At 32.2% G+C, this 17,898-nt stretch overlaps 1 protein-coding gene across 1 annotated transcript in view; it reads right to left on the reverse strand.

The window, feature by feature from the left end:
* Window positions 1–17,898, reverse strand: part of LOC149789816 (uncharacterized) — a 147,000-nt gene that overhangs the window by 38,780 nt on the left and 90,322 nt on the right. The window contains exon 12 of the mRNA XM_089971812.1: window positions 8,311–8,438. Coding sequence (XP_089827938.1) covers window positions 8,311–8,438 — 128 coding nt within the window. The remainder of the gene's footprint in view (window positions 1–8,310; window positions 8,439–17,898) is intronic.

Here is a 17,898-nt window from a genome sequence, read left to right on the forward strand (position 1 = left end):
AAGTGCTTATCTTGGACAGAGACATTAACTTGAAATTATAGTGAATTCAAATCTTGGATAATATTGCTGTGATTCCTCAAAAGACTATTGGCACATCATCACACTTCAGGTCACTGGTACATTAGTACATTCAAGACTACAGGCTCATCAACACCTTTGGCATTAGATCTTATTTTGATCACCACTAGAATATACAGTATTAGAGTTTTATTCAGTAAGACTGGAAATGGAACTTCTTTGACTATTTGGGGATTTAATTTGCAATACTGTAAATTCTTTTTAAAGTTTCACTTCATAATTAAGGGAAATATAAATTATGTGTTGAATTTTACAAAACTTGTTGCTTTTTGCTCTTTGCTATTTCTGTGTTTAAAACCATAGAGTCATAACAATAGAGATATATAAATAATGGATCACACATGTGGTTACATCATTACTGCTAATAATAAGCTAAAAGTATACCAAGTTTCATGACATATGTCCAAACTTATAACAATGAAAAGATAGTGTAATGAGAAAATACTGAACTATGATCTTCACCTTCAAGATGGACCTTCAATTGAATCCAATGGCATAAGTTATAGGGATGAAAGTGTAATGGAAAACTTGAAATAGTCACTTGTTATCTTGACCTTGAAGATGGGAGCCCCCCCTCCTCCAAAGTGCTGCATGCCACTATTCAATGCTGATGTAAATGAATACCTCGTTTTATTCTTTGATCTCAAAACCGCTCCGGTGGCCTAGTGGTTAGAGCATCTGCCTCGGATGCGGGAGGTCGTGGGTTCGATCCCCGGCCAAGTCATACCAAAGACTTACAAAAATGGTACTAACAGCTGCTTCGCTTGGCGCTCAGCATTAAGAGGTTAGTGTTAGGACTGGTCGGCCCGGTGTCAGGATAATGTGACTGGGTGGGACATCATGCTACATGTCTGCGGCATAATGCCCCAGTGCTAGACATCACTATAAACTGCCACATTGCAGACATCGTAGCGATATGACTGGAAAATTGTTAAAGCTACGTTAAAAATCCAAATCACATCACATCACATCTTTGATCTCAAATGAATTGAAAGTTGCACAAATATTGACTAACAATCCTCCAATTAGGTACAGGACACAAGATTTATGATGATTTATAGAATAAAGTTTCATACTTTAATGTGACATCATGGTACAGTTATAGAGTGGAAATGATATGGAAATGGTTTGGTTTTGAGTCGTGTTTTACAAGATATGTGCTGGAACAAAAAGTAAACTGTCTTGCCAAGGACACATCATAACAGCTGTCAAAGACTAATTCAGTGGTAGCATTTAAATCAGCATCCTTTCACTGACATGTCTGTCAAGCTAACCAGCTAACATAAATAGATAGCCACTCAACACAACCTCACTGTTTTTAAGTTTACCCCTCTACCCCATTAGTGTACACTTCTGCCTACTTGAATGGGAAAAATAGCATTTTTATAAACACTGTAAGATCAATTTGCATATGACTGACTTGTCATAATGGTGAGTTTAATTGCTTTCTCACTTGAATTACTTGCTGACTTAAATGAAAACCACATTAAAATCATATAAACCTAAGTTGTGTGTCCCTGTTCTCACTCAAGCTTAACTACATCATCGATGACATTGCCATATGTTGTTCAGCCTGGAAGAATCCCTCTCATGAACATTCATTGAACCAAATGATACAGAAATCTAAATTCAGACTATTTCTTCTATTTGATAGCTGAGTCTTGAAACCATCTCCAACATTCTTGTGCAATAACAAGATCTTAAATAAGGTCGATGTGGTGGACTTGTACTCAATTCAATTTCCAGACCATTTTCATTTGGTAACAACAAAACATCCTCATCCCTGTTTGGTACATGATAACCATTTTAGGATGTTATATAGAATAAAGTTTAATCCGTTAATCTCAAATCACGTGAAAGTTATAGAAATAAAAATGTGATTAAAACAAATCATTCAAGTGTGACCTTTGACCCCAAAATTTGTACAAAAGATAACTGAAGGCAATTGTGTGCATAAATACAAAGTCAGACCTAAATTTCATGCTTTAGATTATATTGTTATTTATTGCTATTAGATACTGTTTGTATTTAGTTTTAATTCTACCATGAGATACATGATCCTTTCTAGCTGATAATTTTCATACTTAGGCACTTTGTTGTGTTTCTGCCATGGGTTATCTGCTCCTTTCTAGTTAATGATGTACTAATTTATTTACTTTGTTCTAATTATGCCATGAGTTATATGTTCCCTGCAATTTGATAAATGTATTTATTTACTTTGTTCTAATTATGCCATGAGATCTTCGTTTATTGCTAGACGACGAATGTACTTATTTATGTACATTGTTATAATTCTGCCACAATTTACTTGTCCTTTGCTTTTTCATAATGCACTTATTTATGTACTTGTTTTAACTTTGCCATGAACTATCTGTTCCTGGCTAACTGATAATGTACTTATTTAGTTTTAATTATGCCAAGAGTTACCTCTTCTTTGCTGGTTGATCAGGGTTGTTAGGAAGCACTCTACAGTTTCATATTTTGGATAGGGTTAGATTATTTAAAGGAAACTAATTTCCCAGGTTTTCCATGCTGGCTATACTAGCCATTTCAAAAAAGATGCTGTATATCTTTGATATCGTAAAAAGTACTTTTAAATCACTTTATTTTGGTGCATAATCAATGGGTGTAATTTGGGTTATAGAGTATACAGTAATTTATTCATTGCAGTTTCAGAAGCAGTGTTGTCTGATGTGACAAAATGTGTTTAACTATTTTAATAACTGTTAAAATAATTTGGGCCAACATTCTCTCCATTATGCATGTAGCAAATGCTAAGAGAATCACCTTACACCTGTCACTCTCTCAGAATAAAGGTAGAGCACCCCTTATTTATTTCCTTTATCATAAATCTGTCATGAATTATCTGTTCCTTGTTAGTTGATCACTGTACATGTAACTATATCTTTACTGCATGTTACTTTTGCCAAGAGCTATAAGTTACTTACTAGATAATAAATGTACTTACTGTATATTAAATGAGTTATATGTTTCTTACTAGATAATAATGTACTTACTGTATATTAAATGAGCTATCTGTTCCTTACTAGATAATACATGTGCTTACTGTATATTAAATGAGTTATATGTTCCTAACTAGATAATAAATGTGCTTACTGTATATTAAATGAGTTATATGTTCCTTACTAGATAACAAATGTACTTACTGTATATTAAATGAGTTATATGTTTCTTACTAGATAATAATGTACTTACTGTATATTAAATGAGCTATCTGTTCCTTACTAGATAATACATGTGCTTACTGTATATTAAATGAGTTATATGTTCCTAACTAGATAATAAATGTGCTTACTGTATATTAAATGAGTTATATGTTCCTTACTAGATAACAAATGTACTTACTGTATATTAAATGAGTTATCTGTTTCTTACAAGATAACAAATGTACTTACTGTATATTAAATGAGTTATCTGTTCCTTACTAGATAATAAATGTACTTACTGTATATTAAATGAGTTATCTGTTCCTTACTAGATAATGAATGTACTTACTGTATATTAAATGATTTATAGGTTCCTTGCTAGTTGATCAATGTACGTATTTGTTTATTATATTTTAAACCTACCTTGTGTTAGGTGTTCTTTACTAGTTCATAATGTACTTATTTATTTACTACATTTTAATTCTGCCGTGTTGCTCATTATTTCTGCTATTTTCTCTTTCTTTTATTGGTAGTGTACATAAATGTAAATATCAAAACATAATAGTTTACAGTGATAAACTTTGTCACCAATAACCACGTATGAAAAGAAGCACAAATTATCACCGCTATTATAGATTGTATAATACTGACCAAACTATCAAGAACCTGGAGGTGAAACCCCAAACATGGTATACAACCCCAAAACATGGTATACAAATCCAAACATGGCATAAGACACCAAACATGGTATGCAACCCCGAACATGGTAAACAAGCCCAAACATGGTATACAACCACAAAAATGTCATAAACACCCCTTTCAAAGATAATATACCAAGTATAATATGAAACAGAATTTCATTATTAATCAAATCTCTGTACACGATTGTTCCATATATGATGAACTAGATATCTTCCCAAATAAAATATGCACACCTGTTTCATATTTTATCAAAAATACATAAAACGGTTGATAAGTCACTACCTTTAGGATATCCAGGTAGACCCATTGTTTCTACATATAACTCAATTACAAATAATATATCGCAATATACTGATCACATTTTACAACCACTGATGAAATCACTACCTTCATATGTCAAAGATACTTTTGATTTCATTACCAAATTGAAATCTTTACCAAAACTAACTTGTTATACTTGATGTGGTTTCACTCTACACGAATATAACACAAAATGATGGTATCGAAGTGTGTAAGTATTATCTTGAAGAAAACGAATATACATATAAACTATCAAAATAACATGTTTGTGATTTGATAAAACTTGTGCTCAAAAATAACTTTTTTTCAATTCGGTAATACAAAGTATCTCCATAAAATGGGAACAGTAATGGGTAGTCCTATGGCACCTGCTTACGCATCTTTATTTATGGGAAATTTAGAAAATGATTTTCTAAAACAAAATTCCTATTAAAACCAGATGTATGGTTAAGATTTTTAGACAACATCTTTATACCTTTATTATTTTATAGACAGTTTAAACAAATTACATCCAACAATAAAATTTACATTCAATGTCTCTAAAATTAAAGCATCATTTTTGGACGCAGATGTCGTGAAAAATGAAAATAATGACATTACTACCATGGTTCATGCTAAAATATGAAAATTCATTAATATGTTGAATATTCTTCATGCCATCCTAAATCATATAAAAATGGGATACCATATAGTCGAGCAAAAAGATAAAGAAGAATTTTTTCGGATGACGCTGTTTTTAAATCATCTTTGACAGAGTTAGGTCAGCATTTTTTAAATAGAAATTACCCTATTGACATCATTAATACTTCTTTCCAAAAAGTATCTTCTTTTACACAACTTGAATCTTTACACTGTAAAATCAAAAGTAGAAATGAAGATATCATTCCTTTTGTTACTGAATATAATCCAAGTTTGCCTACTATAGGTAAGATTGTCAATAAACATTGGGATTTATTAAACTTATCATGTAAAGCAAGTGTTAAATCACTACACGAAAGCAAACCCACACTTGCTTATAAAAGGACTAAAAATCCTAACTAATTCTAAATTAGAAAAACATCATATAAAATAGGATCATCAACTAAATGTAATAGACCTAGATGTTCACACTGTTCATTTATTAATGAAAATGCTTCTTTCAATAGTAATAATATGAATGAAACTTTTAATATGCGTTGTGATTCTAACTGTGCAACATCAAATGTTATTTATTTGGTATCATGCAAAAACTGTGGCATTCAATATATTGGACAAACCAGTCAACAAATATCTAAATGTATGAACCAACATGGATCAGATATAAAAAATTATATCGATCAATCATTTTCATCTCATGTTGCCGCATATTTTAACAAAATCTCCCATACCTTGCAAGATTGGTCATTCCAAACTATTGTTAAAGCTGATTCTGAAATGGAATGTCTGCTAAAGGAAACCTATTTGATTCGCTGTCTTATACGGTATATCCAAATGGTCTAAATTCAAAAACACTATATGACATTCATTAATTTTTTTATTTTTTTTATTTTATGAAATATGTCCCCTGTTTACAATTAGATAAGAATATTTTTATATTATTCTACTTTGCAGGAAAACTTAATTGGTAAAAGTATAATCTAATATCATACAAATAAGTTTACTAATTCTTTAAAAATGAAAGTGCATTTCTAAATTAATTCTCAATATAATATGATTAATTATTTATAAAATACTTGATAGCAAGCATTATGCACACCATTAGTTTTTGTTATATAAATTGAGTTCTGATAAACTATTTAACATTTGGCAAGAATATATCAAGATATGTGTTTTTTACATTTATTTATTTTATAGATCATTAATAAGTGTGCATTATACATAATACAAATGTGATAAACCTGTTTATGTCTATTTAGTCATAAATTTCATATATAGTTATCAGTAGAGATATATGTATCTTTAAGATCCAGTTTTATATATTTGTATGTATTAAGATATCATTAAACTTTGCTGTATATGCACACCTCCATGTAAATTATTCGTTAAAGTATAAGATAATTAGGTCAAAAATGTAAGCTATTACGTCATTTGTTTATGTCATATTGTTTATTTCATTGATCACTTAGAAACAACATATTTAATGACGTAAGCAGTGATATTGAATTCAGTTTTAATTTAGTTTGATGAAGCATTAAAGCGAAACCGGTCACACATTCTACATGTTGGTGTTTATTTTATAAATTATCATGAAACAGTTAGAAATATTGAAATCATAAAGGAAAGTGTGATTGAAATTTTAAACCTTAGACCTGGACAAAGAAAGTGTGATTTGAAAATTTAAACTTTGACTTTGACCAAGAATGTATATATTAAATATTTAAATTTCTTGCAGGACCAAGAAAATTTAAACTTTTGATCTGGACCATGATTGAAAATTTAAACCTCTGACTGTAATCAATATGTTAAGATGGAACCCAAGTATTATAAATGGCACAAATTCCACAGATGTTTTATTTTTAAAGTTCTGACTTGGACCAAGAGTAAAAACTTAAACTTTTGTCCTGGACCAAAACTGAAAATGTAAACTTTTCTTCTGGACCAAGAAAGTCTTATTCAAAATTTAAACTTTAGACCCAGACCAAGATGTCAAAGATGGAACCCAAGTATTGTACAAGGCATACAGTCTAATGATTCTGTCTTGGTTTCCAAGTTTCTACCTGGACCGAGAATGAAAATTTAAACTTTTGAGTTGGACCAAGAAAGTGTAATTAAAAATTTAAACCTCTGACCTGGATCAAGAAAATGTGATTGAACATTTAAACTTTTCACTCAGACCAACAAAATATGATTGAATATTCAAACTTCTTACTTGGACCAAGATGTTAAAGATGACACCCAAGTATTTTAAATGGCATCTATTCCACAGATGTTTCATTCTCAAAGTTTTGATTTGGACCAAGAAACTGTCATTGAACATGTTAACTAATGTGGTAGACCAAAACTGAAAATTTAAACTTTTGACCGGGACCAAGAAAGTGTGATTTAAACTTTAAACTATTCACATTGTCCAAGAAAGTGTGATTGAAAATTTAAACTTCTAACCCAGACCAGGATGTCAAGGATGGAATGCAAGTAATGTAAATGGGACACATTCTAATAACTCTGTTTTAGTTTCCAAGTTTTATCCAGGACCAAGATTTAAACTGTTGACCTTGACCAAGAAGGTATGGTTGAAAAGTGAAACTGTTGACCTTGACCAAGAAGGTATGGTTGAAAATTTAAACTGTTGACCTTGACCAAGAAAGTATGGTTGAAAATTTAAACTTTTGACTTAAACAAAGAAAGTACAATTAAATATTAAATTTCTGGCAAGAGGATCAAAGTGCAATAAAAAATTGAAGCTTCTGACTTGGACAAAACTGAAAATTTCTACTTCTGACCTCGACAAAGAAAGTGTGATTGAAAATTAAACTTTTGACCTGGACCTGACTGAACATTTAAACTTCTGACATAGACCAAGATGGAGCCTAAGTTTGTATATGACACACATTCTAATTACTGTCATTAGTTAGTTTCCAAGTTTTGACCAGGCACAAGATTTATCTTTTGACCTGAACCAAGAAAGTGTGGTTGAAAATTTGTCTTTCTACTTGGACTAAGACAGAGCAATCAAAAATTCATTTTTGGCAGGAGGAAGAAAGTGCAATTGAAAATTTAAACTTTTGACTTGGACCAAGACAATGCAGTTGAACATTTAAACCTTGACCCAGACCAAGATGTTAAAGGTGGAATGCAAGTGTTGTAAATGGCACACATTATAATCACTCTTAATTTAAATGTTTTAACCTGGCCCAAGATTGAAAATTTAAACTTTTGACCAGGACCAAGAAAGTGTAACTGAAAATGTAAACATCGGACCTTGACCAAGAAAGTGAAATTAAAAATTATAAGTTCTGACCTGGATAAAGATTGAAAATTTAAACTTCTAACCTGGACCAAGACAGTGGGATTAACAGTTTACTAGTTTACAACAAATTCATCAAATGCAAATATCACATAAAAAAGGAGGGCTCATTAAACTAACCTTGAACTCTTCACTGCCTTCAATATATATTCTTGGCTTTGCGATAATATTCAATTTTTCCATCACAAGTAACACATGTGCCTTATTCTTATAGAATTCGGGGTTGTTCTCTCTTGTCCAGATGGCATCTAGAATGTAATATAATTTCTGGCATAAATATTATATTTTTATTTGAAAACAGTATGATTAGACTTAGACTATCCCTCGCAAAAGGCATTAATACAAAATGATTAAACTTAGACTATCCCTCACAAAAGGCATTAATACAAAATGATTAGACTTACTATCCCTAACAAAAGGCATTAATACAAAATTATTAAACTTAGACTATCCCTCACAAAAGGCATTAATACAAAATGATTAGACTTAGTCTATCCCTTACTAAAGGCATTAATACAAAATGATTAGACTTACTATCCCTAACAAAAGGCATTAATACAAAATTATTAAACTTAGACTATCCCTCACAAAAGGCATTAATACAAAATGATTAGACTTAGTCTATCCCTTACTAAAGGCATTAATACAAAATGATTAGACTTACTATCCCTAACAAAAGGCATTAATACAAAATGATTAGACTTAGACCATCCCTCACAAATGGCATTAATACAAAATGATTAGACTTAGGCCATCCCTCACAAATGGCATTAATACAAAATGATTGGACATAGACCATCCCTCAGAAAAAGCATTGAAGCAAAATTATTGGACCTAGGCTATCCCTCACAAAAAGCATTACTACAAAATGATTAGACTTAGGCCATCCCTCACAAAAGGCATTAATACAAAATGATTAGACTTACTATCCCTAACAAAAGGCATTAACACATAATGATTGGACTTAGACCATCCCTCACAAAAGACATTAATGCAAAATGATTGGACTTGGTCTACCCTTACTAAAGGCATTAATGTATAATGATTAGACTTAGACCATCCCTTACAAAAGGCATTAACACAAAATGATTAGACTTACTATCCTAACAAAAGGCATTAATGCAAAATGATTGGACTTAGTTTATCCCTTACTAAAGGCATTAATGCATAATGATTAGACTTAGACCGTCCCTTACGAAAGGTATTAATACAAAATGATTAGACTTACTATCCTAACAAAAGGCATTAATGCAAAATGATTGGACTTAGTTTATCCCATACTAAAGGCACTAATGCATAATGATTAGACTTAGACCATCCCTTACAAAAGGTATTAATACAAAATAATTAGACTTACTATCAATAACAAAAGGAATTAATACATAATGACTGGACTTACACCATCCCTCACAAAAGGCATTAATGCAAAATGATTGGACTTAGTCTATCCCTTACTAAAGGCATTAATACAAAATGATTAGACTTACTATCCCTAACAAAAGGCATTAATACATAATGATTGGACTTAGACCATCCCTCACAAAAGGCATTAATGCAAAATGATAGGACTTAGTCTATCCCTTACTAAAGGCATTAATGCATAATGATTAGACTTAGACCATCCCTTACAAAAGGCATTAATACAAAATGATTAGACTTACTACCCCTAACAAAAGGCATTAATACATAATGATTGGACTTAGACCATCCCTCACAAAAGGCATTAAAGCAAAATGATTGGACTTACTATCACTAACAAAAGACATTAATACATAATGATTGGACTTACACCATCCCTCACAAAAGGCATTAATGCAAAATGATTGGACTTAGTCTATCCCTCACTAAAGGCATTAATGCATAATGATTAGACTTAGACCATCCCTTACAAAAGGCATTATTACAAAATGATTAGACTTACTATCCCTAACAAAGGCATTAACACAAAATGATTGGACTTAGTCTATCCCTCACAAAAGGCATTAATGCAAAATGATTGGACTTAGCCTAAACCTCAGAAAAGGCATTATTGCTAAATGATTGTTCTTAGACTATCCCTCACAAAATGCATTAATACAAAATGATTGGACTTAAGACTATCCCTCACAAAAGGAATTAATACAAAATGATTGGACCTAGACCATCCCTTACTGAAGGCATTAATGCAAAATGATCAGACTTTAGACCATCCCTCACAAAAGGCACTAATACAAAATGATCAGACTTAAGACTATCCCTTACAAAAGGCATTAATACAAAATGATCAGATTTAAGACTATCCCTCACAATAGGCATTAATACAAAATGATTAGACTTAAGACTATCTCTAACAACAGGCATTAATGCAAAATGATTAGACTTAGAATATCCCTCACAAAAGGCATTAATACAAAATGATTAGATTTAGACTATCCTTCACAAAAGGCATTAATACAAAATGATTGACATAGACCATCCCTCAGAAAAGGCATTGAAACAAAATGATTGGAATTAGGCTATCCCTAACAAAAGGCATTAATGCAAAATGATTGGACTTAGCCTAACCCTCAGAAAAGGCATTATTGCTAAATGATTGTTCTTAGACTATCCCTCACAAATTGCATTAATACAAAATGATTGTACTTAGACTATCCCTTACAAAAGTCATTAATACAAAATGATCTGACTTAAGACCATCCCTCGCAAAAGGCATTAATACAAAATGATTAGACTAAAGACTATCCCTCACAAAAGGCATTAATACAAAATGATTAGACTTAGACTGTCCCTCAGAAAAGGCATTAATAAAAGATGATTTGACTTAGACTATCTCTCACAAAAGGCATTAATGCAAAATGATTAGACTAAAGACTATCCCTCACAAAAGGCATTAATACAAAATGATTAGACTTAGACTGTCCCTCAGAAAAGGCATTAATAAAAGATGATTTGACCTAGACTATCTCTCACAAAAGGCATTAATGCAAAATGATTAGACTAAAGACTATCCCTAACAAAAGGAATTAATACAAAATGATGAGACTTAGGCTATCCCTCACAAAAGGCATTAATACAAAATGATTGTTCTTAGACTATCCGTCACAAAAGGCATTAATACAAAATGATTGGACTTAAGACTATCCCTCACAAAAGGAATTAATACAAAATGATTGGACTTAGACCATCCCTTACTAAAGGCATTAATGCAAAATGATCAGACTTTAGACCATCCCTCACAAAAGGCACTAATACAAAATGATCAGACTTAAGACTATCCCTTACAAAAGGCATTAATACAAAATGATCAGACTTAAGACTATCCCTCACAATAGGCATTAATACAAAATGATTAGACTTAAGACTATCTCTAACAAAAGGCATTAATGCAAAATGATTAGACTTAGAATATCCCTCACAAAAGGCATTAATACAAAATGATTAGATTTAGACTATCCTTCACAAAAGGCATTAATACAAAATGATTGACATAGACCATCCCTCAGAAAAGGCATTGAAGCAAAATGATTGGGCTTAGGCTATCCCTAACAAAAGGCATTAATGCAAAATGATTGGACTTAGCCTAACCCTCAGAAAAGGCATTATTGCTAAATGATTGTTCTTAGACTATCCCTCACAAATTGCATTAATACAAAATGATTGTACTTAGACTATCCCTTACAAAAGTCATTAATACAAAATGATCTGACTTAAGACCATCCCTCACAAAAGGCATTAATACAAAATGATTAGACTTAGACTGTCCCTCAGAAAAGGCATTAATAAAAGATGATTTGACTTAGACTATCTCTCACAAAAGGCATTAATGCAAAATGATTAGACTAAAGACTATCCCTCACAAAAGGCATTAATACAAAATGATTAGACTTAGACTGTCCCTCAGAAAAGGCATTAATAAAAGATGATTCGACTTAGACTATCTCTCACAAAAGGCATTAATGCAAAATGATTAGACTAAAGACTATCCCTAACAAAAGGAATTAATACAAAATGATGAGACTTAGGCTATCCCTCACAAAAGGCATTAATACAAAATGATTGTACTTAGACTAACCATCACAAAAGGCATTAATACAAGATGATTGTACTTAGACTATCCCTCACAAATGGCATTAATACAAGATGATTGTACTTAGACTATCCCTCACAAATGGCATTAATACAAAATGATTGTACTTAGACTATCCCTCACAAATGGCATTAATACAAGATGATTGTACTTAGACTATCCCTCACAAATGGCATTAATACAAAATGATTGTACTTAGACTATCCCTCACAAATGGCATTAATACAAGATGATTAGACTTAGACCATCCCTCACAAAAGGCATTAATACAAAATGATGAGACTTAGACCATCCCTTACAAAAGGCATTAATACAAGATGATTGTACTTAGACTATCCCTCACAAATGGCATTAATACAAGATGATTGTACTTAGACTATCCCTCAAAAATGGCATTAATACAAGATGATTGTACTTAGACTGTCCCTCACAAATGGCATTAATACAAAATGATTGTACTTAGACTGTCCCTCACAAATGGCATTAATACAAAATGATTGTACTTAGACTATCCCTCACAAATGGCATTAATACAAGATGATTGTACTTAGACTATCCCTCACAAATGGCATTAATACAAAATGATTGTACTTAGACTATCCCTCACAAATGGCATTAATACAAAATGATTGTACTTAGACTATCCCTCACAAATGGCATTAATACAAAATGATTGTACTTAGACTATCCCTCACAAATGGCATTAATACAATATGATTAGACTTAGACTATCCCTCACAAATGGCATTAATACAAGATGATTGTACTTAGACTATCCCTCACAAATGGCATTAATACAAGATGATTAGACTTAGACTATCCCTCACAAATGGCATTAATACAAGATGATTGTACTTAGACTATCCCTCACAAATGGCATTAATACAAGATGATTGTACTTAGACTATCCCTCAGAAATGGCATTAATACAAAATGATTGTACTTAGACTATCCCTCACAAAAGGCATTAATACAAGATGATTAGACTTAGACTATCCCTCACAAATGGCATTAATACAAAATGATTGGACTTAGACTATCCCTCACAAAAGGCATTAATACAAAATGATTGGACTTAGCCTAACCCTCAGAAAAGGCATTATTGCAAAATGATTGTTCTTAGACTATCCCTCACAAATGGCATTAATACAAAGTGATTGTACTTAGACTATCCCTCACAAAAGGCATTAATGCAAAATGATTGTTCTTAGACTATCCCTCACTAAAAGCATTACTACAAAATCATTTGACTTAGAATATCCCTCACAAAAGGCATTAATGCAAAATGAATGGATTTATCCTAACCCTCAGAAAAGGCATTAATGCAGAATGATTATTGTTAGACTATCCCTCACAAAAGGCATTACTACAAAATCATTTGACTTAAAATATCCCTCACAAAAGGCATTAATGTAAAATGAATGGATTTATCCTAACCCTCAGAAAAGGCATTAATGCAGAATGATTATTGTTAGACTATCCCTCACAAAAGGCATTACTACAAAATCATTTGACTTAAAATATCCCTCACAAAAGGCATTAATGTAAAATGAATGGATTTATCCTAACCCTCAGAAAAGGCATTAATGCAGAATGATTATTGTTAGACTATCCCTCATAAAAGTCATTAATGCAAAATGATTGAACATAGACCATCCCTCAGAAAGACATTAATGTAAAATGATTGAACACAGACCGTCCCTCAGAAAGACATTAATGCAGAATGATTGTTCTTAGACTATCCCTCACAAAATGTATTAATGCAAAATGATTGAACATAGACTATCCCTCACAAATGGCATTAATTCAAAATACAAGATAATACTTTTCTTTCCAATATTAGAACAGCAATGATATCACTGACCTAAAATATAATAACTTTAATTATGTTGATCAAATAGTTTAATCTGTATGTAGAACAGGTACGATTTTATTCCACTAGACTTTAGCATTGATACTGTCTTAGACCAGACTATATGCTATTTGACCTTAGCATGGATATTGCCACAGACCAGATTATATTATATTTGACCTTAGCATGGATAGTGCCACAGACCAGATTATATTATATTTGACCTTAACATGGATACTGCCACAGAAGAGATTCTAGTCTGTCCTTAGCATGGATAATGTCACATACAAGATTTTATTATATTTTACTTTACCATGAATATTACCACAGACAAGATTTTATTCCATTTGACCTTAGCATGGATATTGCCTCAGACCAGACTATATTCTATTTGACCTTCTCATGGATATTGCCACAGACCAGATTAAATTCTATTTGACCTTAGCATGGATACTGCCACAGAAGATATTCTAGTCTGTCCTTAGCATGGATAATGTCACATACAAGATTTTATTATATTTGATCTTAACATGACCAGATTATATTATATTTTACCTTAACATGAATATCATCAAAGACAAGACTCTATTTGACCTTAACATGGATATTGCCACAGACAAGATTCTATTGTATATGACCTTAGAATCGATAATGCCACAGACAAGATTGACCTTAACATAAATCTTGCCACAGACCAGATTATATTCTATTTGACCTTAGCATGGATAATGACACATATACAGGAATGTAATTCTGAGTATGGAATAATTAAAGCTGGCATTAGTGGATATTTGAACACCTTATGTTACAGTCTAGGTATGATGACAAACTAGACTTGTACTTTTTCCCTGGCAACACCCTGCACCTGTGATTCAGGTATTTGTATATGGTAAAGAACTCACACCTTGACAAGATGTATACTCAGGTACAGAACTCACACAAAGTCAGTATGTGTACTCAGGTCAAGAACTCACACCCAGTCAAGATGTATACTCCAGTCAAGACCTCACACCTAGACAAGATGTATACTCAAGTAAAGAACTCAAACCAAGTCAAGATGTCTACCCAGGTCAAGAACTCAAACCTAGTCAATATGTGTACTCAGTTCAGGAACTCATCACCTGATCAAAATGTGTACTTGTGTCAAATACTCACACCCAGCCAAGATGTGTACTTGAGTAAAAAACTCACACTCAGTCCAGATGTGTACTCAAGTCAAAAACTAATCACCTAGTCAATATGCCTGCTCAGGTCAAGAACTCGCACCTAGTCTTATATGCTTGACCTGCCTGTTTATATTATTACCAACCATTTAGTCTTACATGGTTGATCTGTCATTTTCTACAATTACCAAGCATTTAGTCTTACCTGGTTGACACTATTTTCTACATTTTTCAACCAATTAGTCTTACATGCTTGATCTGTCATTTTTACTATTACAAACCATTTTGTTTTACATGCTTGGCCTGTCATTTTATATTATTACCAACCATTTAGTCTTACATGGTTGATCTGTCATTTTCTACAATTACCAACCATTTAGTCTTACCTGGTTGACACTATTTTCTACATTTTTTCAACCAATTAGTCTTACAGCTTGACCTGTCATTTTATAATATTACCAACCATTTTGTTTTACATGCTTGGCCTGTCATTTTATATTATTACCAACCATTTAGTCTTACATGCTTGGCCTGTCATTTTCTACAATTACCAACCATTTATTCTTACATGCTTGACCTGTTACTTTCTACATTTTTCAACCAATTAGTCTTACATGCTTGACCTGTCATTTTTACTATTACCAACCATTTAGTCTTGCTGCTTGGCCTGTCATATTGTATTATTACCAACCATATAGTCATACATGCTTGATCTATCATTTTATACTATTAACAAACATTTAGTATGATATGCCTGACCTGTCATTTTATACTATTATATCAACCATCTAGTCTTACACACCTGACATGTCATTTTATAATATTACCAACCATTTAGTCTTACATGGTTGAGATGTCATTTTATAATGTTACCAACCATTTAGTCTTACATGCTTGATCTGTCATTTCTAATATGACCAACCATTTAGTCTTACCTGGTTGACCGGTTATTTTCTACATTTTTCAACCAATTAGTCTTACATGCTTGACTCACATTTTGTACTATTACCAACCATTTAGTCTTACATGGTTGACCTGTCATTTTATACTATTACCAACCATTTCGTCTTACATGCTTGGCCTGTCATTTTATACTATTACCAACCATTTTGTCTTACATGCTTGACCTGTCATCTTATACTATTACCAACCATTTTGTCTTACATGCTTGGCCTGTCGTTTTATACTGTTACCAACCATTTAGTCTTACATGCTTGATCTATCATTTTATACTATCACCAACCATTTAGTCTTACATGCTTGGCCTGTCTTTTTATAATATTACCAACCATTTTGTCTTACATGCTTGGCCTGTGGTTTTATACTATTACCAATCATTTAGTCTTATATATCTGACCTGTCATTGTATAGTATTAGGAACCATTTAGTCTTGCATGCTTGACCTCTCATTTTATACTATTACCAACCATTTAGTCTTACATGCTTGACCTGTCATTTTATACTATTTCCAACCGTTTTACATGCCTGACCTGTCAATTTACCAACCATTCAGTCTTACGTGGTTTACCTGTTATTTTATTCTATTGCCAACCATTTAGTCTGACATGGTTGACCTGTCATTTGATGTTATTACATACTTTTATGGCATTTAATACAGGTATTCAGTATTTAGCTCTATATTTCACACGCAAATTGGAACAGTATTCACTACATGACCATATTCTTGGATAGACTAAATCAAATTTGTACAAAGCTCAATACATGCTTGGTTGCAATCATGACATAATTAATCTATAAATATGCAGAAAACATAAATAAGGCGTATGTAACCATACAAAAATCACATTCGTTTCCTTTGTAAGACAGGGAGAGAAACCATCTGATACAGTGTATAACTGCCTAGTCTTATCCCTGTGGTACATCTAACCTGTTATTTCTACACATATGGATCCAACCATATCATTTTTGTATTTATCAGTTGAAATGCATTTGTCTTTGGATTAGGGTGGTGTATTTATATTATGCTGAAATGGCTTTATCTTTCAATAAGACTTGTATGCTGAAACAGCTTCATCTTTGCATTAGACTTGGGTATTTATCTGTTGAAACATCTATTATCTTTGAATTAGATTTGTGTATTTATCTATTCGAATGACTTAATCTTTGAATTAGAATTGTATTTTTATCTATTGAAATAACTTAATCTTTGAATTACAATCGCTGAATTAGACTTGTGAATTTGTTTGCTGAAATGACATTTATCTTTCAATTAGACTTTGATTATTAAATGGTGCAATATCAGTTTTTCTCCAATGTATACCGGTATATCAATTTTACAGCCTACAAGAAAAGTACAACAAAGAGTTAAGCTCTTTCAAGTACACAAACTGTACCAAACTGTGCCAGTAATATCACATGTTGCCATCGTAGGTGCCAATGATATCACATGGCACCTTTGTTAGTGCCAATGATAACACAAGTCACCATCATATTTGCCGATCATATCACAAGTCACCATCACAGATGCCAATCATATCACATGTCACCATCATAGATGACAATCATATCACATGTCACCATCATAGTTGCCAATCATATCACATGTCACCATCATAGATGACAATCATATCACAAGTCACCATCATATCTGCCGATCATATCACAAG

Source organism: Sinohyriopsis cumingii, chromosome 10 (genome assembly GCF_028554795.1).
Source record: "Sinohyriopsis cumingii isolate HCF-2022 chromosome 10, ASM2855479v2, whole genome shotgun sequence".
NCBI classification, from domain to species: Eukaryota; Metazoa; Mollusca; class Bivalvia; order Unionida; family Unionidae; genus Sinohyriopsis; species Sinohyriopsis cumingii.